This window comes from Athene noctua, chromosome 27 (genome assembly GCF_965140245.1).
Source record: "Athene noctua chromosome 27, bAthNoc1.hap1.1, whole genome shotgun sequence".
NCBI lineage: Eukaryota > Metazoa > Chordata > Aves > Strigiformes > Strigidae > Athene > Athene noctua.
This window is the reverse complement of record NC_134063.1, coordinates 8,058,815-8,082,882: the sequence shown is the minus strand read 5'-3', so window position 1 is coordinate 8,082,882 and position 24,068 is coordinate 8,058,815. Positions and strand designations below refer to the sequence as shown.

Here is a 24,068-nt window from a genome sequence, read left to right as displayed (position 1 = left end):
ATAAGCTGAAAAACAAACTCAGGAGGCTAGGAAGGCTGAAGAGAGAGGACAAGTACGTTGGAGAGGCTGGTTTGACTGGTACCAGTGTCATTCCGGCCTAAGTAAAGATGAGGAGGAAGTGCTCTTTTGCCCTGCCTGTGTAGGGAAGGTGCTAACTCTGTACCCTCTGGTGTCAAAGCTTGGTGTTCTAGTGCTTGCTGTCCCTGGCCAGGGGTGAGCTCAGAAAGTCTGCATGACAAGCATCCTCTTGAACCTTTCCAGTCCACTCACTGCAGGGACACGGTTAGTTCCGTAACCCAGCTCCAGTATTAAAGATTAGAGCGTACAAAGATTAGTGCTATCTCCTCTCCACTGGTTCTGTGGTGCAGAAAACGAGCTACACAAACCCCGCTCCCCCCCACCAGAACTGGACACACACATTCCCACTCTGTTCCTCACCTTCTCGTTGCTGCTGCAGGATGGGAGGTGGCTGAGGGATGCTCTGAGCAATGGGGGTGATGGTAGTGGTTGGATACACAGCTGTATTCCAGGGAGATAGAACAAACTGTTTACCTGAGGATCTGGTTAGCCACACAAGGGCCAGAGGGAGACAAGAGAAGCTGGTACCTGCATACTGCTGAACTCCTGTGAAGGCTGGGTGCAGAGTCTCTGCTACTGAAGGGCTCTGGGCTGCAGAGAAGAACACAATCAGAAGCTCAGCAAAGGGCATCACTCATGGGTTGTCTCTGTCCCTCTTCCTCCAACCCCCCCTGTCAAGTGAGTCTCAGTGCCCAGCTGGTAGGGAGCTAGAAAAAGTGTTCTGTGTAGGGAATCCAGAAAAGAGGAGCTAATTGCAGTTTCTGAGGTCTCAGGATGGTTTTCTTTTTCCCTGCTCTCTGTACCTGAGTATGGCACAAGTCCATTGGTGTAAACTGCTTCCAAGGTTGGATGCCCATTTGGGAATGGCACCACTCCAGTGAATCCATTTGAAATGGGTGCCACCAGTCCCGGCATTGCTGCTGTTCCCAGGAGAGGTGGTGAATGTAGCCCTGGAGAGCAAGAAGAGAGGACATCCCATGAGAGTCAAGGCCCTGCAAAGCCCACCCTCCTCCTTCCATCTGCCTAGCAAGACTGCTGGTTATGAAGCTATTATCTCTTCTAGTTGGCACATGGAGCCTTCACAAAATTAGAGGTAGCACGAGTGAGAAGAGTGTGCACAGCACTGCTAGTCCTGGCTGGTGTCAGAGCTTTGGGGTGGAACATTTTTAATCCAGGTTTGTACACCACCTAGCATGATACAGCCCCGTTCTTGCCAGATGTTCAAACCCAATATGCATCATTGCTGATACTGTTAGTGTGGGATGGCGATAATGAATACTAGCACTGCTGTACCCGGTCAGGTGCAATCCTGGGAACCTGGTCCCCCTTTACTACATCCAAGGTTAAAATAGCAGCAGAGAGGAACAGCGGCAGTAGGGCACAAGGATGTGTGTGGAATGCATGAGGCGTCAGGGAGGTTGCAGAAATTTGCACCGATCTAGAGCCTGCTGTCCTCAGAGGCTGCATTGTTAGAAACGAGTGGTCTAATACAGGTGCCAAGCCCGGAGGTATGTGGGAGCCATTGTGCCTGTGTGAGTACTGTGCCGGGTGCTGGGGCAGGACGTTCACTGGCAGTGGAGGACTTGCTGCGTCCTGGCCCATGCCAGGCCCTCACCTGATGCTGGTGCCAGAGGAGCAGCTGGCAGCCCGTTGAGACTGACGGCACCCATCTGCTGGATGTGGCAGGGGGAAAAGGCGACACCTGGGCCCAGGTAGCTGCCGTGCGAGGTGGAGAGAACTGTCGTCTGCTGCTGCATCAGCTGCAAGGCAGGACCGCGCAGTCAGGGCCCCGCGCTGCCCAGAGCCTCGCTCAGCTCAGGGCCACCCGCGGCCCCGGGCCTCCCGCCGCCGGGGCCTCACCGCAGCCGCGGGCAGGCCTCGGGGACGCGGTTCGGCCGCCGGCTTCCCCGCCGCTGCCTCTGGCCGGGCCCGGGCCCGAGCTGCGGCCTCGCCTCCCCCCCCAGCGGCCACCGGGGGTCGCCAGGCTCCCGCCGTCCGCCCCGGGGCCTCCCGCCACGGCTCACCACCGGCCGGCGGCCTCCGGAGCCCCCGCACCCGGGCGCCCCGAGGTGGGCCTGGAGCCGCCCCTGCCCAGGCAGCGCCGTGCCGGGGAGCGCCCGAGCGCTGCGCGCAGCTTCCTGCCCCGCGTCCGGGCGTCCCCCGCGGAGCCGCGGCCACAGCCAGGCGCCTGTGCCCACCCTCGCCCCCTCCGCACGCCGGCAGCCCGGGGCGGCCTTCACTCGCCCGGCCGCGGGCGTGGGCCCTTCCCGCTCAGAGCGCCTGCAGCGAAGAGGGCGGCGGGAGCCGGCCGTGCCCCCTCAGCCAGCAGCACCCTGGCACCACGGGCCCTACCGCTCTGCCGGGCGCTGCCACTTCTCCCGGGCAGCACCAGGTAGTAAATAACACAGCTTTGCCTTGCGGACTGGGACCCAAATCCCTCTCCTTTTGCCCGGCCTCAACAAGGAGACCGTGCTGCTGGGAGACATGTGGAGTTCCTTCTCGTAGGTGCACCCTGGGTACAGCCGGGTGTCCGCCCGGGCTCAGTTCCCATGGCACGCTTTGCCATCTGAGGTCTGCCCCGTGATCCACTGGCCTGCGCTGTGGGACCAGGGGAAGGCAGCTCCTTCTGGCCCCGCAGGAGGAGAAAGAGAAAGATCCTTCCAGTCCTTTGGCCATCAGTTGGTGCTCTGAAGCATAAGATTATATCAGACTGTGCTTGGAGTACAGTGGCAACAAAGACTTAGTTCTGGATGCAAAATTATCTAGCCCCTTTATAAGCCTTCACCATCAAGCAAGAGCAGGGGAGGCACAGTTCTCTGGAAACTCTACAATTCCACAGGAGGAGCTGGGGGGTAGCACATGGCAAAACCCAAGAAAAACACAAATCCTCCCTGCATTAACGACAGCTGTATCACACTGTCTGCTTTGCAACATAAAGACACGGCACTCAAGTAACCTGCCTCATCCACAAATGGCTGGGTCAGTTTGGCCCAGGTCTAAGGGGGAATCTGGTAACTGAAATGTTCATGGATAGGTAAACCTCCTCTTCATTTCCCCCACACAGAAGCTGATTATTGCTGTTGTGTGAAAAGAAAAGGAATTGCCGAATTTCACAGCATTGCTGTCTCTGTAAACTGGCACAAACCAACCAGCTGGGGTGGAACTGACTCTGTGGGCAGCGCTGGGATAGGGGAGAGCCCTTTTTGGGGCAGAGGTGGGACACTGGCACACCACAGAGCACGGTCTCTGCAGACAGGCAGGACTGACAGACAGCAAAGGGGTTCACTACCACTTGTCTTCAGAAAGCAAGTGCCCTGAAATCATCTCATCTCGCTATCTTTGGAGTGATTCCCCTCAAGCAGGGCTCACGTTACTGGGAACCACTCCCCCCAAGCCAGGATTAGCGCAAAATGTGTCCCTCCTCTGAGAGCACAAAACTCTGCTAAGGAAGGTGTCCCTATGGCAAGCAGTCTGCACTTTCCTAGTCCTATCTTCACACTGTCCCCATTTAAGGATGTAGGAACCAATGCATTTCTTATTTACTAGATGAATATTGATTTTTTTTTCTCATTAATGACTGTTCTGTGCCAAGCTCTGGCTGGAACAAGACCTGCATCCAACTGCACATGCACCAAACTAGCATTCCAAAACTGTTTTCATTACTTAAATAAAATTACCATATTGAACCATAAGAGCAGGAAGAAGGGGGGAAGGGGGGGGGACGAACAAACTGTTTTGTTTAGAACTGATTTATGAAATACAAGAAATATTCAAGCATTATAAGCAGTTAGCAAATTGCACTAGCTGCTCTTTTAAGACTTCAGGCCTTTTTTGTATTGATTATTATTTTTTCAGCTCTCAACCAGTTCCCTGATTTCTTCTGACCTAATCACTGAATTCAACGTGTTGAATAAACTGAAATGAAGGAAATACTTACTTTTCACTTGCAGAAGAGGCACCTGGGATCAAAACCTGGTTTAAGCACTGAAATAAACTGCTTCCAGATGCCCAGCCAGTCTTATTTCCCAGATAAGCATGAGAACTGTACATGTACAGTTTCACTATTTTTAATATCTTATGTTGTATACTTGAATAGATTAGAATAACTTTAGACCTAACATAGTTTGTGATTATTTAATGTTTGAGACAATTTTTAAAGGAAAATGTAATTAATATAAATTTAAAACATCCAACTGAAAAAAAAAAAAAAAACACCAAAAACTAAACAACCCAGGCTCCTTCTTCCTAGGCCAGGTACTCTGGGGACTGCTCTGGCTTGGCAAGGCAGCAAATCACACAGGGAGAGGGAGAGAAAGTTGTTGGTGTATTAAATCGTGAACGTAAGAACCAATGTCTGTGATGCACCAGTTCACCCCAGCAGCACTCCTCTCTGATTCAACCACATACGTAATTGTTACCTGCATCTCCAAGGCCTGTGAGTAAACTTGGGTGCAGCACTTACTACTCCAAGCCCTGCACCATGCAAGCATGAACTGTGTTGGAGTTCCCTTGAGCCCTGGCTTACCAGAGGTCCCGGCTCCCAAGAGCTGCCCATGGCAGGACATTTGAAGGTGCTGTAAGGAGATTCTGTCCCCACTTCCAGAGATATTAGATGTCATTTCAAAGGGTTGATACCCTCTCCCTCTGATGGGGACACTGTATGCATATCAGAACTGGCTAGGATCTCTCCTTCAGGAGGGGACCGAAGACTGGGATGACACAAGAGAAGAAACAATCAGGTGTGAGGTCAGTGCCTCAGAAAGGAGAACCAAAACCAGTAGAAAGTAAAAGGAGGAAAAAACCCGAAAGAGTGGGAGACAGGCTGAGTCTTGAGTCAAGGGAAAAGCCAAAATAAAGTCACAGAGCAGAAAGGCCAGTGAAGAATCAAAGCAACAAATTTACAGACAACTGAGGAGAAAGAAGATGCAGATAAGCAGGGAGCACAGCCTAGGTCTGACTGGCTTCCTGTCATCAGCAGGAGTCTCTGAAGATTGGAGGGCACTTACAGACTGAGTCTAGAAGGTCCCGCTGCTCTCCTTCCTTAACATCCTGGACCATAAGATAATAAAGTACTGCCATCATAACCTCACCGTGTGGTCCACTCCTGCCTCCTTCACCATCATACCATGCCCAAGTTAGCACCACCTCCGTGACAGCAGAAGACACACCAGAATGATCATCTCACAGCTGAGCTAAGCTACAACCTTAGACCTCAGGTACAGCTGGCTTGTGGATTACAGGGCTGCATAGAAAAGACTGGTCCTGGCAAGAGATACTGATGTTTGGCCAGAAATGGATCTCCCTTCTAAACCATTCGTCTGCTGGAAGCCTTGGTGTTTGGAATGGTATAGCTGTTCTCAGCCTCATTACACAAGAAGAGTCAAATAATCTGTGTTGGACAAATTCTATGCTTGGTTCCCAAAACCGCCCCAACGGTATGGAGCCTCAGATGTATTGACTCTTTTGCTACTCCACGCTCTTGCCACACATTTAAGTGGCATTTGGCAGTTTCTGGGCATTTTTGGGGAGGAAACAGCCAACAAGTGAGAAACAGTTCCTTCTCTGTCAGGTAGATGGGAGACACACCGAATAGCTACTGAAGCCAGAGGTGAAAGAGGTGTCCACATATGAGAAGAACAGGGTTTTTTTGTACTCCCTCCCCAGAAAATTACTTCCAGTAACAGTATCTACTTTTGACTTCTTTCTTTGACACAAGCATCTCTCATGCCTTGAGCAATTTCTGAGCCTCCTTCCATGGTCTTTATGCTTCATAGCAGAGACTTGAAAATGACAGTCACCAAGACAACCCAAAAGATACTCTACCACAGCTGATCAGTGACTTTTTGAGGTTGGGACCTACCTCAGACATTAACAGAATCACCACCATCGCTCCAAGGCAACGAGGCTCTCTCGCTAAGATCCAAAGAACATCAGTCTTGCCAGAGGAGGCCAGACTGCTCAAACACCTCTGACCTTCTGTTATCCACTGGTCCCTTTCCAGCAACCTGCTCACAGAATCTCACAGTCACACTAGCCAAGAGAAAAAACCCCGGGAGCCAAAGAGAGCACTGGGTGGATTAGGGCCCTCCTGAGAATTTCAGCAGAGAAATAAACACATGAAGCTGGGCCCAGGGCTCTCATGGTGCTCCAAAAAGAGACACACACATTTGTGCCACAGACCCAGAGGAAGAATTCACAAGTTGGCCAACTGTCATGTCTGGCAGACATCACCCAGGAATCGTGCCTCTGAGCTGTCCTCAAAACAAGACAGAAAGACACTGGGTCATGCTTGACCTGTTCCCAGACACCTCCGCCAGTCTACATCACATCAGAGAAATTCAGCCTTGCTTTGAGAAGGTCCCAGCTCTCTCCTGTCACCCCTTCCAGGAGAGAAATGCACAAAGTCTAGGCTGCTGACTGGAGAAACTGAAGCCAGGAATAACTCCCAGGTGCTGACAAGCTTTCACGCATTTGTTACAGAGACCTGTTTGTGGTCTCCCAGCCCAGGTATGGTGCTGCCCCATGGCCAAGAGGGCAGCCCTTCCCCACACACACACGCGTGATACTCACAGCCTGCGCATAGGCGCTGTATGGGCTGAACGGCAAGGTGAGAGATGGAGTGAATATCCCCAGCTGCCCCACCATTTGCTGCATACGACGGAGGGTCCTCTCCTTATCTGTGTCAGCAAACTTCACCACTAGACTGGAGGAGGCGCCCTAGGCACAGAGAGAGGAGACAGAGAGAGGAGGCAGGGGAAGAAGAGGCCGCGGGACAGCCAGAGAGTCAGCAGTCAGGCAAGGTGGGATGGGGCAGAGCAGGCAGCAGAGAGGAGTGGAAGGAGGAGCAGAAGAGCAAATATTGGCATGAAAGTGCTCAGGAGCTGCCTGGAACATGGGCTGCACCCTTCTCCATCCATCCATCCATCCATCCATCCATCCATCCATCCATCCATCCCTTCCCTCTCCCGCCCTTCCCCTCACACCGCTGCACAAGTGGGTGCACACGTCCCTGGCTGCGCTCACCGGGTGATGGTGCAGCCAAGAACACCCAGGACATCGTCAGCCACAAGCACCATCTTTCCACCACCATAAGCTTGGCTGAATAGGCAGAGCAGTTCCCAGCAGCTGAAAATAGCCCTCCTGCAGCAATGCACTGTCCTGCCCGCAAGGTGCCTCGATCCAGGTTAGAGATTGTGAGAGACAGATCACAACTGCAGCTCCACTTGCACAAGAAGGCACAGCTGCAGCTACACAACCCCACACAGTGCACAAAGAGTTCACATCCCCACCCAGCCTGCCCCAGAGGCCTCCTCCACTGCCTAAATAAGAGACGGCTGGGACTGAGCTCAGACGCTGGAGTCTTGACTGCTCATGTTGCTGAATCGTTAGCTTGCACCCTGCTTTGTTTTGAACTATACCAGGTAGCTATCTCCTAGACAAATTCATAGCCTGGTTCTTGGCACTCTTTTATTTAACCTTTATAGCTGCTGTTATTACCAGCCTGGACAGACATAAATACACACACCAGCCCTGGAGACAGGATGGTTCCCAAAGACAAGAGCACATTCCCCCCCCCCCCCCCCCCCACACACACACACACACAAGCTGGAAACTGCAGTTGAACCTGTCATGGTTTTGGACAGTGAGGGGAGGGCCCTGCAACAGGGTGATGGGAAGATGGGAAGAGGATTAGGAAGTGGGTAGGTACCCTGGCCTTATACTCACGGGCATTGTCTGGCTGCCATGGAGTGCGTGGATTGCTGCCTGAGCCTCTGTGTGAGATGAGAACTTTACAAAAGCACAGCCTGGAAAGGGACAGAAAGAGCACAGGAGATTGCAGTGACAGGACTGCTGTGAAAGTGCCCCTTGCATCACCATGCAAGAGACAGTATCTGGATCTCAGGCAGGGCAAAGGAAAGCCAGCCCAAGAAAGCAGGGAACTAAAAAGATGACTCATCCCAAATTCTCTATCCTGGAAAAAACTTCAGTGATACACTCTATAGATGATGTCACCACCTCCACCCTTGCCCCTGATTACCTCTTCCCCAAATTCTCTATGCGCTCCTAATTGTGGTTACAAACATTTCAAATTGCAGACCCAGACTGAGCCAACAGGCTCACTTGTGATCCTGATAACTCAGCTGCTCATCGTGCTCTGCTTCCCCTCCTTTCACCTCAGTCTCTGCCCATCTTCCCCAATCCTTCCTTGCAGCAGACAACTCTTCCTGCCGTCCTTCCTATGCCTGGCTGTGATATGGGTTCCCATAAAGATGGGGTGGGAGAATAAGTGCCCCAGTGGAAAGGAGGCTCAGATGGCGAGGCAGGTGAGCACTACCCGAAGAGCAGGGAGAAAATGAGCATGATACACAGAGGGGTTCACACCTTTGCTGTTACCATCAGGTCCACGGAGCACTGTACATTCATCAATGACCCCAAATGGTTCAAAGAGCCGGAGCACATCATCCTCAGACTGTTGCTTATTTAACATGCCCACAAAGAGCTTCCTGTCCCCTAGGGGCAAACACAGAAACATCAACCTTCTATGAGGCTTACAGTCCAAAGCAGGAGGATTGGGACACTTAAGCACAAAACAGCCTAGTGCTGAAAACATGCCTGACATGGAAATGATTTGCTGTTGGCTGAAATGCTTCCAGGGGTGAGTATGCAGGGTCCTCCTAAGCTCGTCACACTTGTAAAGGTTTCTGTGGCTTCCCCTCTCCTACCCTTCCCAAAGGAAAACAGAAGGTTAATAATTTCCTTCTATTCATTAGCCCTTTCCTTTGAATGATCCAACACAAATGGTAGTAAGAAAAACTGCCTGGGCAATTATACCAGGGTACCTTAGGAAACAGAGCAGACCAACCCAGGCAACACGAATAAATTCCAGGACCCTTGGCTTCTGTTTCCTTTTCCTTCTCTCCAAGATCACTGTTTCCACAGCTGCTATGTAACCAAGCATCTTGGATTCAATTTGCCCTTCCCTACCCCAGTCTAACCAGTATGTCTACCAAGCTGTCCTCTAAGGCCTGGGAATAAACCCTGGCATCCTAGGTCCCAATTTGCCTCACCATAGGATCAGCCAAATGCAAGACAGTTGGGTGAGGGCCAACAAACAGCTCCACAGTCCTCACTTGCCCCCGTGTGACACTGTCAGGGGGTGGAAGGCTGGCCAACACATCCAGGACTTTGATTAGGGTCCTTCTGGGTTCCTCCCTCGGAAGGGAGAATTAAGGATTATGGTTTTGTTGGGATGGCCAAGTGTGGAGGTGGGAAGAAAGGTGCACAGTGCTTTCTTCCCCTCTTTACCCCCATCAGTACACACAGGGGCCCACCGCACAGCCTGATGCCATCCCGTCAAGCACAAACACAGTGGGGCAACGTCCTCCACAGATTGCTGTGATTAGCTATTAAAACAACACAACATTAAAATCCCAGCCTTAATCCCAGCCCAACCTCCATTTTTGCAAGGAGATGGTTGTGTCAATCCTCCCTCACTGCCCCAAACATGCATGGGGACACATGACCCATAGGAGCAGAGGTGTCAGGATATAGCTAGTGAGAGAGGATTCCTTATTGTTAAGGACACGGTCAGAGGGGCTGGCTTCAAACAAAACCAATGTAATGTGACACACGTCAGGGAAAATAGCAAGGAAGCTGCTATCTGTTTGAGAATGCAGTGACCTGAAAAACAACAGGTCTTGGAGCTACAGCAGCAAAGCAGGCTGCAGGGGTGGTGGTGTGTATGTATGGCAGGAATGGATGACACATTACACATTCACACTGCCAGCAAAGCTCCCCCAGCCCCTTCCTTACTCCCTTGGCTCAGAGGATTGTTCCCACCCAGGTAAGCAAGCAAGCTGCCTCCCGCCACCACTCTGCCACACACAGACACACTTGGGAACACATGCAGGATCTATCTACACGTGCCACTTGTCCCTTGCAGAAAAGTAGACGCACGCACACATTAATGGACAAGCACGTAGGCTGATGCGTGCACAGGAACATGCTTGCACATCGACCCAGCTTTCAGAAACAAACTTCCTCAGTGAGCAAGAGGGATGTGCAGACAGATGTGCTCTTCCACCATGCAGATACCACAGGGAGCAACTTTGTACAGCTGCACCACCCCACAGGGCCCAAGCACAAGCTCATGCAGGCGCAGTTCTCCACTAGGCACTAGATGCACATGCAACAGACACCACTTTGATCCACCACAGAGAAAGGGTTAAAAGTGTTGCATCTAAGGCTCTTACCCAGTCCCAAACAGACACTCCTGATTTATATCACTGGAAGTGGCTGAAATACATGGCCTTGTGTATTTCTTAAAGGCCATATTTCCCAGCTTCCCCATTTTCATGATTCCCTGGATAACTAAACCTGCAGGAATTTCATCCCCTTCCATTTTGCTTGTGATTCTTTTCTTTCTACATTACTTCCTGCACCTGTACGACAGTGGTTGCATTTTGGAGACACTATTTCAGCTGATTGAGTCCTTCCAAAATTTAGTGCTCTGTCAATGCCCCATAATCCCCAGCCAAGGCACAGCAGCTAATAAACCAGGTGCTGTACAGCTGCCTTCTTAGCAGTAAGACAGCATCTTCCCCCACCCAAGGGCCAGCTCAGAAAAGCTGGTGGGCAAACCAGCCAAAAAAATAGCACATAGAGAAGGTGAAAAATCTGACCAGAAGGGGAATGATAAAAAAATGGGGCTGGTCAGGAACATATTTACTGGGAGGTGGAGAGAAGAATGGAAACTAAAGGAGCAGTAGCTCTGTGCTCTCATTAACATCACCTGGTGCCATAGGTGATCCCAGTTCGGCTGTGGGAAGGGACATTTGAGCTCTGCAGTGTTCTCCCCTCCTCTGCCCTGAATCTATATTGCAGCTGCAGCCAGGCCTTATTTCAGATATGTGCACTATGCTGCAGCCTTTGCATTGCAAACATATTGGGAGTTGCTCAAAAAACACACCAACAAAGGAGAGAAACACACTGGGAAATATTTGTACTGACTTTAGATGCTGTAAAATATGCTCTTTGAACTAACATGCAAGTAAATGTGGACTAGGACTTAACAGCCAGAAATGCACTTGATGGTCTTGCCTTGCTCTTTAGGGACCCCAGCAGGCTGTCTGACTGTGGAAGGGGGATGTCAAGACAACTGGAAAGTCAGTTATATTAGACATTTTAAAAGCTGGCACTCTAGGTGGGGGGAAGATACAGGTACATGGACATAATGTAACTTTTGTAACACTAGCCTTTTCCTTCTGGATCTGATTTTGTGTAAAGTGAGGTTTTTGTGGAAGCATAGTGGGCAACCAGTAGAGAGTTGGCTAAGTGGTTCCAGTTTTGGCTGACGACTAATTCAGTGCAAAGACCTAATGGTTACCACAGCCACCCAAAGCTTAAGCCTCCACTAAGCAACAGTCTAATGGATGCAAGAGGCCACAGCTTTGCAATGGAGGCACTGAACGAAAAGGAACCTTGTCAACTTGCAATCAAAACTATGAGTTACTAGTTGCTTTCTCCTTCAGAGGGTCTTGAAATTTCCTGGATAATTCTTGTGGTTCCCTCCTCATGCCATTTCTGTTGGATGAAAAGCATTTTTCTTTAGCCCACACTTTGGGAAAGGTCCACTGAAGCAGTGGATGCTATTCTCCATTCTTGCAGTCTTACTGCAGGTCTTCTGTTGTCTGACAGGGCTCACTAACTGAACGTTTTGGAAGTCCTGTGTTTATGTGGGAATTTCAGCTTTGCTTTTTTGAATTTGTAAGGAAAAAATGCCAGCCTTGCTGGCTATGTAGAACAGGTTAAAACTGTGATACCTTAGGGACTGGAGCTGTAAAGGCAAATATAAAGAAACACACCTATTGGTTTTGAATCTTTTCTGAATGCCCAGAATGGCAATATTAGAAGGGGATGAAGTCACTTACAGCATATTTTCATTTCACACAGCCCAGTTCCCAAGACTGAAGGAAAAGGATCCAGGCTTGTTCCCATGGGATGCCCCTTTGCAGCAACTGGGAAGCTGTCAAAGGGCTCCTCTGCTGCTGATCTCTCTCCTTCTCCATGCGTTCAAGCCCAAACGATGATCTAGTGCCCTCTCATTTCGGGCAGCTTCCAGATAGGGGCATTCCCCTACCAATAACTAAGCTGCCTCATCTCTCCACAACTGGGATGAAACCCTGCAAGCCCTTTCACCTGATGTCTGCTGAAACCACTCGTAAAATGGTTGATCCCAAATCAGGTGGCATCCTCAAGCCACTGCTGTGGGTCACTGGCTCCTTTGGCTCCCCAGCTGGGACTCGTGCAGCTCTGAAGATCTTCTCTCCCCAGTTTGTAACAGCACACCCTCCTCCTGCCATTTTTTCTTCACTTTTTCTCCAGCTCTTGTTTTTCACCCTCTGATTGGCAATTTCCCATGCTGTCTAACAACCAGGAAAATTGTCTCTGCAGGTCACTGATGAAGATACCACAGGAACAAGCGAGGGGTTAAGGCTGACTGCTTTGGCCATGAGAAAAATAGAGGACAGCACACAAGCACTGGACACTGCTCCTCTTTAAACCCCGTGGATTTAGGTCATCTGGCCAGCAGCTGTCAGCAGCAAGGGTCAGGGAGAGGGAGGAAGCCCACTCAAACAGTTGGGCATGGACAGGACGCAGCAAATCTCCTTGGGTATGTAGAGAGCTTCCTTGTCTCTAAAGCAGTGCTAATGGGCTCAGGCTAGCTGTCACATCACATCAGTGCAGCAGTGCTCCAGGTCTCGCAAGAAGCACAGTCAAGCTGCTCTGCCCCCTCACTCCATCTCCTCCTAGCACTCCCAACCTCACATCAGGGGCATGAGTGAAAGGAGGAAAGAGCTGACAAAGCCTGCGCCAGAATCACAGGTCCCCTTCTGAACTAATGCAGGCAGCATCTTTTAACTAGTGAACTCCTGCAGGGTTGCACTAACACTGAACAACCAGATAACCCCACAAACCCCTGCAGGGCTTGGCCAAAACTGCCCCTTTGGCACAAAAATTAGCATCTCTTAGACCAGGAGACAAATCCTGGTGCTCTAACTTCATGTACTTAATTCAGGGTGCTTAATTTGAGAGATGTCAGCCCCTGGAGAGGATAAAAGAGGTTCCCTTTGAGGATAATGCAGAACAGAGCCTCACTGATGCATGAAGTTGTTCCCTCGATAAATTCCTACTCCAAGCAGTTCTGCCCTGCCCTAAATCTTTCTTCTACCTCCTGCCAGTCTAGGGCTATTGCTATAGGGAATGGCTCTTCCCATATCTGCAAATTTGCTCATCCACTTCTCTGACAAGTGGAACATCAGGACAGAAACCTCTGGAAAGAGCAACCTGATTCAGACAAATATAGGGTGCTGTCTTGATGCTGATTCTGCCTCAAGAAAAATTCCAGTTTGTCATGGATCCTGTGGGAGCTACTCGTTTCTGAGCTCTGCAGTGAAGCCGGAAGGAAACTAGGCACATGTGCTAGAGGGAGGCCAGTGTTCAGACTCCAAAGGCTGCTTTTCTCTATGACCTTCTCCATGGAAAGCAGAGCTGACTCCCTGATGTTTTCAGTCATTACAGACTGTGGCACTTTTCATAAGCTTAGAGATTTCAGAGTCCAATGCCTTGACCAAAAGTTTGTCTCCAAAACAACATCCTGTTTTTGAACCTGTTGATCTCTTTCAGCTCAGTTTAACAGAGGAACTTAGGCATTAGAGATGTTAAGTCATAACACGCTCTGTGTATAGAAGAGTTCCTAGTAGTGCCCCACCAGCAAAATAAAGACTGCAGAAATTACCTCAGCCTAGTATTAGACACCAGAGATTCCAGAGTTGTGCTCATCAAAGACACAAACTGTTAAGAAAACAAAGCTGTAGTGGTCGGTCTGTTCACAGCCTGAATTGTCTGGTATATTTTTACTGCTGTTGTGTGAGGGCTTAACGCAGGGGCGTCAGCTGTGCTTGGGTGGTACTGGTGAAGGTAAACGTGTGCCTTTGCCTGCGAATGTGTGTGTCAAGTGGGCACATGTATGTATTTCCAAAACAGTGCACACATGGGGCATCCGTCTGTAGGTACATCTGCCTGTGTCTCTGTGTTGGCTGTGAAGGTTGCTACGCAGCCATGACTTACAGCCTGAGAGTGCATGCGATCTGCCAGTGTATATATGTAATGGTTCTGTGATGTTGAATTATGGGTATGACTGGCAACGGCTTTCCTAGTCTCCTATGTTTGTCTGGTTTTTTTAAGACTCATTAGGAATAACCTCAGATACAATTACACAATTTCTGAATTAATTAGAAATCTGGGGTGCAAATTTTTAAAATCAGTGTGGTGGGGGAAGGACTGACCACCTAATGGTTGTATCTGGAGGCAGCATGAGGTGTCCGTGAGCAGTCAGCTGCTTCTATCCCCATTGCAGGCATGTCTAAAGAACAGCTCATCCACCCCTGGTATCAGTGTCAAGAGAGATCGAGCGAATCACCCTGAAGGCACTGGTCTCTTTTTACTGTCTGTAGCATGGACAAGGACCTTAAACTCAACCCTGAACCCAGGGGCTGAAGTAAGGTGAGATGAATCCAGCCCTATGTGTTTTAGGCACGCTAGTTTCTCTGGAGGCTTAAGCTATGGCTCTTTTGAAAAAGGAGCGGGTCTGTATGTGGTGGCATGTCTGGGATTCTCAGTATAGCCCAAGGGAATAAAAATGCTCAGACTTCAGTAAAAATCAGCGGTCTTATCCCTCAAGTAAATAATGAAAAGCCAAAGATTCTATTTGGAAAAATGATCTGACTTAAACAGATAAACTTTTTTTTACACAACCATAAATACACACATTCATATAAAAAATCTCATGTTCCTGCCAGTGCAATAATTGAAAGTCACTACAAATTGCTTAGAAGTGACCTCTTAAAATTTAAAACAAAAGCCTTCAATCTAAACACAGCATGCAGGGTATGCTGCCCTACAGGACAAACAGTCTCACACAAATTCTCCCCTCCCCACTACTAAACTGCTTTCAGAAGCAGCGCCAACAGCACAAGGCATGAAGAGGCAGATGCAGGAATGGAGAGAAGAGGAAAAGAAATGTATCAGTAAGACAAGGAAAAGCAGCAATAGGGGTTCATAAATTTGGAAAGGGCAGGAGTTGCAAACCTTCTCCACCTGAAGGAGGCATCTGAGCTGCTGTGAGCTCCCCATTAAATTAACAGATTCTCTTGTTGCAAACCTTCCAGCTCTGAACTACCAGGTATGTGCTGCTCTAAACCAAGCTGGTCCCCTGCAGGCTGACAGCACCTCCACCTCAGGCCTAAACTCAGGATCCTTTCCCTTCAGACACTATGTCCCCATCACACACTACCTTCTGCAACAGCACTTGGGCCCTGACAGTGCGACGGGGGCTCCCGCAGGACTGAAAGCAGAGAGGCTGAGACAGTCCAGCAGTGGTGGGGAAGGCAGAGAAATGAGCTGCAGACAGGACAATCAGCTGCAGAGCAGTAAACTGAACAGGTTAAAAAGCCAGTGCTGCTGCAGGGATCTGGCTTTTATTGGGCTGATCAGGTATAAGAACAAAGAAACCTCTTCCCAACTGCTTACACCCTACCCTCCAGGACCCCTGGTGCCATACACCAAAGTGCATGCCTGCTTCAGTAACCTGGGGCAGACATCGTGAGGCTCAAAGGGCTGGGAAAGAGTGAAGTGGGCAGTCACGTTATTACCCTTAGGACTGACATGGGGTGCTCTCAGCTTCCTGCTGTGCCAAGGTGAAGGCTCCTCATCAAAGCCTACTCCTAGAGTCTTCTCCCGCCCCACAAATCCCGGCCACACACAAACATCCCTTTGTACAGACTGCGGGGAGAGGAGGACCAAGGCAGGAGCCTGTCTCTTTGCTTGGTCCCCCCTCACAAGCACAAAGCCGCCAAAGGAGAAACAAGGAGAGATTACAACTACCTCCACGGCTCTCGCTGTCTGCAGGTTTCACTTGAATCGGGCGCGCCATCTGCAATGAAAGAGAAATGCAGAGGGTTAGAGCCTGGGCCATCTGCCTGGCACACGGAGCTGATGGCAGTGGCACCAGGGTGCCCCTTTCTGCCTGATGGGCAGAGTGGGAGAGGGGCAGAAGGGAACCAAGACATCATGATGGCAACCAAAACCCTTGGAGAAGGGACCACATGGATCTCAGACTTCTCAAAAGGAAACCTGGTGCTTTTCCCTGCTCAGCTGCTTGCCTGCAGGGAACAGCTCTCCTGAAAATGCCCACCGTGCATAAACCTCCTCTCCTCAGACACAGCAAGTGGCAAAGAAAAGACTCCAAGGAAGCAGCTCATCACCCTAAGACTGCAACTTGAACAATGGTCAGCGTGGCCTAAGGTGAGACTATGCCTGGAAGCTCTTCCTATACCTGCCCTGACTCAGTGCAGGCATGGTCACCTCACCTAATTGAGCCACCTACCTTCCTTGCAGGAGGGAGGAAGACTGAACTTGGCTAGAAGCAGCACAGCAAGCAAACATGTTGTTTCCCCTTCCCCAGCCCTCATGCAGTCAGAGTTCTGTGCACCAGGGTGGCTCTAAAGAAGCACAGTGCTCCTCTCCAGCAACAGCTCCTTGCCCACAAGGGGAATGCTCAGGTCAAAAGTCACAAAACTGCTCTTGTTTATTTGTGGAAAAGAGCCATTTACCTCCCTTGTACCCATTAGTGTCATCAGCAATTATCCAACCACAAGCAACAAGCCTAAGGGGTAGTTTAGCTCATGTGATATGGGGACTCTCCAGGTAAAACAGAAGAACACTTCTACCCAGGAGTAGCTGCATTAAGTAACCCACAGCTTTAACTGTCAGATTTGCAAAGCAGGGCAAAACTGTCCTCTGCTGGAAGGTGTATGTGTCCTATGCTGCCCAGAAAGGCAACTGATAAGCTGTATGTAGCCTCCTTCCCAGCTAGCAGGATCCAACTGAGACAGAATCTCCTCCAGGGAATGATGTACAAGGCAGATTTCCACATTCACAGCACATATCATTCCATGTCTCTCAGCATCACTCACAGAGGCTGACAGTGACTTGAATCATGACACTCATAATAAAACACAGTACGAATATCACAGGTAAGACCTGCACCCAAGTTGCAGGTCCAGGCATAGTCTACCCCCTCTCTTAGGAAGCACCCTCAGGTAAAACAGCAACAACAAAAATGAAATCAAGCCACAGAAGTCACCAAATGAAATGTGTTTAGAAGTCACGATGCAAAATGTGGACTGCTGTCAGTCTCCAAGTGGTGCCTGAGCCAGACTGGCCAGAAACCAGAGGTAGACCCCCATTCACAACAGCAGGAGGAAACCCGTGAAGTAACTTTGCAATTCACAGGACAGAGATGCCAACCAGAAGGTCACAGGCTGCTGCGGCACGGCACACCGCTGCCGAAGCCTGACTGCTGGGCACAGGAGAGAGCTCGCAGCAGCTGGGGGCTGTGAGCTGGCTTCCACTGACTGGTGGATCTCGGGCAGGATGAGCAGAAGCTGGGACCAGCCCCAAGCGATACCATCCCTCCCTCAAGGAGCGATATGGGGCTGCTTGGCAAAGCCAGAGACTGACTGGCAGCTCCCCAAAGGAAGGCCAAGCTGCTGCCATGCTGCACCTCGGTAGGCAACAGTGCCAACTCCAGTTCCATCTCCCAGGGCTTGCTGTGTCATCTGGGGGAGAAAGAAAGGCTGAGGGTCCCTTTCCCGCTCTTGATCAGCTGCATGGATTTGCAGAGCTCCTAACATCCCGCTGTGCTGCCACGTGGCCCCAGCATGTGCAGCACTGACACTCATCAGCTTCTGGGCTGCTGCTCCCCCCTGAACTGCCAAGGACCGGGCATCTCTTTCAGCCCGTGAGCTGAACAGGATGTGGGGCAGGGGTTCAGAAGGATGCGGTGAGATACTGCTTCAGAAAACCTCAGATTTCCTCGCTGAGAGGCAGCGGCTCCTATCACAGCTCACAGCCTCTGGCAAAATGCCTGTGCAAGCCGGGGCTGGGGGTGTTTCAGCAGCAGGCGGGGTGGGAGAGGGCAGGCGGCCAGATGTGTGCTTGGAAGAGAGGGCTCAGTGCGGAGCCAAGAGGGGCAGCTGGCCACCTCACTCCCCACTGCTCCCACAGCACTGAGAAATAGCATTGTTTCTACCCAGGATGCAAAACCAGGACTAAGCTAAACAGATGGGGAGGGAGATGGAGGGACAGACCCGGATCTCAGCTTCTGCGAGGAGCAAATCCATTTGGGGGGAGGGAGGAAGGGGTGCCAGAGCACCACACGCCCACATGAGCCACCCAGGGATGCTGTGGCTGAGGGCTTGGGGCAAGGAGCTGGAAAGGATGGGGTGAGGTGAGGGAGGGGGTTAAGTACCTGAGGACATCTCCCTATCCCCTCCCCCAACAGGGCTGTCACTCCAGCTCTCAGCACCTAGGGTAAAGGAGATGTTGTCATGGAAACGGTTATTCACCACATGGAACCTGACATTTGCGGTTGCCAAGGAAACCAGCTCTTGGGGGCATTCCCTCTGCTTTGCACAAAAGAGACATTTTGATATCATCTCTGGGGAGGGGGCCCCCCCTCTACCCATCTGTCCACCCCTCTCCTTCCCCCCATCCCAAGGACTGCTTCCCAGCCCAGAACACCCTGCAGGGCCAGCCCGGGGGGGGGGTGAGCCATACTGGCCCGGCTGAATCTGCCTACCACGGGGGAGGGCACCCCCCAGGGTCACCCACCCATAGTGGGGCGACAGGCCCACAGCAAGGCCACGGCACGACGCCCGCAGGACAGCACTGGCGGCAGAGGTGCCAGCACAGTGACATGGGGTAACACCTCTGCAAGTCTGAGGCTGCGTTCAGCTGGGGCAACAAGAGGAAGAGGGGCTGCCTATGATGAGATCAAGCATGTGGGCTGCTCTGCACCCCACAGCTCTGGGCACAGCTTCACCCTCGCCTACCTGGCCCAGCACCTTGGCAGGGCACAGGAACACTCACCCTCTGCCAATGTCTGACCAAGCCCCTGGCTGAGGGCTGTCCATTTCCAGAGACCTTGCCAGCGCCAGCTTTTGAGAGCCACACACCAAACTGAGGTCTGGCCTCTGGGCTGGTCTTCATCTGCTCTGGAAGATGGGGGTAAAGAGGAGAAAACGAGATACAAGAAACTTGTCCAGATGCTGAGGCCTGGAGAACAGCAACAAGATTCTGCACTTGCTGCTTCCTGACATGGGAGGTCTCCTGACTGAGGCAGAGGCAGGCATGGTCCTCCTTGCAGAGGACTGTACACCCAGAGGCTTCCACAAACAGGACAACAATACTTTAATCCTTCTATGTCACATGTTGCCATCAAAGATGAACAAAACATCAAAGGCCTCCCAAGCAGAGGTGCTGACCCTACAAATGCAAAGAGAGTTCACAGTTATTTTAACTCAACAACATAGGTCACAAGGCCTTGCAAAGTGTCCCTGTGGGGTCCTAAACTTTGTATACAGGTCTCAGAAAAAGAGCTCTGTCCCCTACATGAGCTCAGAAATGATGGTCAAGCTTTACTCTTCTTTTTGAGGGAGAGAGAGTATAACAGGACAGCAGGGAGGACACACTTCTGGCCTGCACATCAAACTCTGGAAGCACAAATTCTTCTGGCCTCCAGTCGTCATCTCAAGCTGCACAGTAATCAGAGAACACACCTGGCTAAGAAAGCCATAGTTGTACATGCTCAGCTGGGCCCAGAATCCAAGAGTCAGGATGTGCCTGCATTATATTCCAAGTGACAAGTTGATGCACATGCACAGACATGCATGCTGTTACCACACAAAAACACAAACATATGTGAACACATATGTGGCATGGAGAACTTAAATTATTTATGAGCCTGTGCCTGCCTCACTAGCTGAGCTTTATTTTCCTCATTAAATTATTCAGCTGAATGTTATTATTCTCCATTTCTGAAGAACATCACATTAACATTTAGAACATGCTATCAGGCTACCACAGGCCAGAAGTCCCTCACCCCAAGCCCCTCACCCCCACTTGCTTTCTTTGGGGTTACTAGCGGGAAGCAACTGGCCAGCCTGATGGGGGCACAAAGCTATACTGACCACTGGAGCGTTACATGCTACAAAGCACAGCAGCCACATTTCCTGTGCAGCCCTCAGGGAGCAGTGAGGAGATAGCTGGAGGTAAGAGTCACTACATTCCAGAGGAGCCTAGAGGTTCCTAAGGAAGAGGCAGAGGTGAGAGGCCTTACTGGCAAGTGTCTAGATTACATCCCACCCCACCTGCAGCATCCCACCAGCACAGAAAACTAGGAAACTGTGCTCTGCTTGAGCTTCCTCCCTGCTTTCAATGAAATTGACCCCCACCCTTGTAGCACTCTTGGAATCAAGGATCTAAGGAAAATCCCTAGCCCTGCTGAAGTCAGAGGAAGCTTTGCTGTTGTTTCTCCAAGGCCAAAATGTACCATTTCTCTCACCACACGCCTAAAAAACCTTTCTGGAGGTGAACTAGCTCCCCACTGATGCCCAGCACAAGCTGTCATATCAGCAATCTGGTAGCCATGTCTTTCAAGGAAGAGCAGAGACCCCCAGCTCTTGCTTCCTCAGCTTTCAGACTGCAAAAACTGGATGGAGGGGGAAAGCCCCCTGGGACAGCAGGGCAAGCCTCTCTATTAATTAGGAGTAAGTGATGTAAAATAGCCCCGCAGGTGCAGAGCAGGGGAACCTCACAGTGTTAAGAGGGTCAGAGACGGAAAGCATGAAATACACAATGCAGGCTGGCTCCTCTGGGATGTCAGGAACCAAAAGGCATCCAATGCCATTGGCAGAATTAGGTCCTGAGCTCTTAGACTATGCAAGTTGTGGGTTGGTCCTTTTCTGGCCAGTTAAAAATGCCCTGCCTGAATGATCACAGCCACTTCTAGCTGTGCAGGGCACATAAATCTAAATGCTGATTTGCTCATTTGGATTCTGTTTCTGGTCGGGAATGCAAGCAGTGATAGATTGATGCCAGTCTCAGTGCTCAAGTCTCCTGCTTGCATCTTTCCACTGACGTCTTCCGTGTATCTCAGTCCTATCCAGAAGAACCATCCTTCCCTGAGAAAGGGGAGTTGTCTCGCACAGAAACACAAGCAACATCAGCACCAAGCACTGTCCCAGCTGTAAAGGCTGCTTGTGAATTCACCCCATACAACCCCATTATGAGGAAACAAGGATAATTATAGTACTATGTTTGTGTTTCAGGTGGAAGAATCAAGGCACATGATGATGAAGGTCATGCAGGAAGTCTGTGGCACAAGCAGCATGTGAAATCCACAGTCCAAACCACACAGCTCCAGTCTGCATGGCTAAGGCCACCTCTTTTTGCATGAGCAAGACAGACTGGTGGAGGACTTCACCCAACTGCTCTGTGTCACCAAGAGGAGGACTCCAACTCCTCTCACAAATTTCTTTCAGAGGTATCTTCCCTAGTCCCGGCACAGAGGGCAAATCAGGCAGAACAGTGAAGTTAACCCCCATTCCCCACCAAAGCTGAGCAGATGCAAGAATCAGCAAGCAGACTTGTGAGCAGCATGCGGGCCACAACACATACAGACTGGCTGCTTTGCCTCTTGGATTATCTGCTGCGCTGTGCTCCTTCTCAACACAGTTCAGATATCTTTGTCCCCACTGCAGTTAGTGCTGCTCTGGGAGGAAGGCCATGATTCAGAAAGGCTTTGGATCTCCCTGGTATCCCTATGGAAGCAACAGCACCATTATTGTGCATTAACATCAGACAACCAGCAGGGAGGCCAGCCCAGCGCAGCAATTACAGCCCCTATCATGTACCTAACTCCTTGGCAGACACATTTAAGTGTAGTCTCTGATGGTCAGCCTGTCCTCACAGGGCTCATTCCTTGATGTTTCAGTGCACCACAGGGTACCACATCAAGGACATTAGATGATCTTCCCTGTTGCCCTGATCTCTTCTTGTCACTTGTGATTAGTGTTACCAGAGGTCAAAGGAGCCTTTAGATGAGAAGAAAGTGCCAACTTTCTCGGATCCTTTTCTACAGGTGCTAGAACAACTCTTCCCCAGAGGCAAGAAGAAGAAAACCCTGGGCCAAATTCAGGCGAGTGCTTTTCTGGTGTGAAGAGTAGTAGTATTTGGCCCCACACTTTCTCCTGCTCCTCCCCACTCTTGCAAGACAGGGCTGACAGAACTGAAGATCCAAAAAGCTCCTCTAGCAAGTTCATCAAGACCACAAAGAGATCATTCTGGCCACCAGAAAGCAACAGGCCTGAGGACCCAGGCACAGCTTGGTGCTCAGGCCCATAGTCCTACGTTAGCTACAGGATCTGGCTTCTGTGGAGATAGGGTCTTGCCATCCTCAGCTTGCCCAAGGACATTCTAATCACAGGAGACACTCCCAGCTCAAAGGAAGGCAGAAAGTGCTTAGCAGGCCTACAAGATGCTATGAAATGGGTCAGCAAGTTACTCTGTGCAAGTGCAAGAAGGCTGCAGAGGTAAAGGCTGGGACCACTGCCACACTCACTTGGCTTTGAGCTCTCTGTCAGGCTGTTTGGAGAAGACATCCAACACCCATCTTCCCCTGTGCTCAGCGGTGCACCGCCGATCCCGGTCCACGGGACACCTGGTCCAGCCAACATGCTCAGGTGCTTCACCATGCACAAGCAGGAGCCTCCGAGGACCTCAGCAAACTGGCAAAGGGCAGAGCAGGGGCAGAGGAAGCCTGGCTGGCAGACACAGCCAGGTCTGCAGAGCGCTGGCACAGGTGGATGTGCTGGAGGGTTAACGTTCTGCGGCCAGTCTGGGCCCAACAGCTGGGGGTACCGCCAGCTCCTCAATACAGCCGTGCCTCCACCTCTTCTCCCCCCACGGCAGGTTAATTACAGTGCCTGGGGAAAGGGGTCTCTGCTAATTTAACACACATTGGCGGCTGCAGACGTGGCCAAACGGGTGACAGCAGGGACCTTACTCCCGGCTGCCGCACACAGGCTGAGCGCACCAGTTCCCATGGCAACTGTTACCAGTCCAAGCAGAGCAAAACCTCCTGCAGTAAGGACTAAGGACATGCCCACAGGAAAATCCACAGTCAGTGGGCCTGAGTTCCAGTGCCACCGTAAGAACCCCCGAGCCATCTCTTCTCTAGGCTGAACAACAAAAGTTATGGCTAATATCAGTTAAACTATTTCACTTTGGGGGTGCTCATAGAGTGGAAGAGAGGCCCAGAGTGACTGCAGGATCTCCCTGCAGGTATTCAAAACCCAGTTGGAGGTGGTCCTCAGTGATCTGATGCAGCTTGCCCTGCTCTGAGTGGTGTCTGACCAGAGACCCCAGAGGTCTCTTCCAACACAAATTATTCTGTGATTCTATATCCATATTCACAAACTCTTGTGCACATGCACACACACCAAATGACCCTGAGGAGATGGGAATGCAGAGTGCCACTCGGGGGGGGGGGGGGGGGGGGGGAGGGCGGTGTTCACAAGCACAGGTGAGCTCACCAGAAAACATGCCAGCTCTGGGACACAAAAGTCTAAGCTCTGTGCTACAAGGAGATGCGAGTGTCCGGTTGTGCAAAGAGTCACAATTTCTAGGGAGAAAGGGACAGGAGCCTGCATGCCTGCATTTGGTCAGCACGTGGGAACGGGTGCTAATCTTTAATTTCATTATCCTTCCAATTCCGTAGGCAGCAGGAGCCAATGTTTGCCTTGGCAGCTTGCTTTTCCCCTGTCTCTTCAGGGTATGTACTTTGTAGGGCTGCTGCCTTGCCTCACTGATAGTTCTCAGGCCCTTAAGCCAAACCCCCACCAGCACAAGCAATTGCAATTCTCTGCAGTGAAAAAACACTTCTGTTGCTCCTTGCCCAGGGGCTGCACTACCCTCCTGTCCTGGTGCTGCCACTGCAGTGAGACAGCCTTGACATGCTCTCTGTATTGCTACCTTTTACTGATGATGTTGCATGGCTCTCATGAATTTGCTGATATTGTCTATCA

At 50.8% G+C, this 24,068-nt stretch overlaps 1 protein-coding gene across 5 annotated transcripts in view; it reads right to left on the bottom strand.

The window, feature by feature from the left end:
• CELF5 (CUGBP Elav-like family member 5) overlaps nt 1-24,068 on the bottom strand; it is a 40,009-nt gene that overhangs the window by 3,244 nt on the left and 12,697 nt on the right. For 4 of the 5 annotated variants that reach the window (XR_012635250.1, XR_012635251.1, XM_074928157.1 and 1 more), the window contains exons 3-10: nt 16,021-16,072; nt 8,461-8,589; nt 7,804-7,883; nt 6,649-6,795; nt 1,694-1,838; nt 882-1,028; nt 607-669; nt 439-519 (exon numbers count right to left, since the gene is read on the bottom strand). Coding sequence is in view for 3 of the 5 variants with exons in the window: in XM_074928157.1 (XP_074784258.1) it covers nt 439-519; nt 607-669; nt 882-1,028; nt 1,694-1,838; nt 6,649-6,795; nt 7,804-7,883; nt 8,461-8,589; nt 16,021-16,072 (844 nt within the window). In the remaining 2 variants the exon portion in view is untranslated. The remainder of the gene's footprint in view (nt 1-438; nt 520-606; nt 670-881; nt 1,029-1,693; nt 1,839-6,648; nt 6,796-7,803; nt 7,884-8,460; nt 8,590-16,020; nt 16,073-24,068) is intronic. The other variant, XM_074928159.1, reaches the window with a different exon arrangement.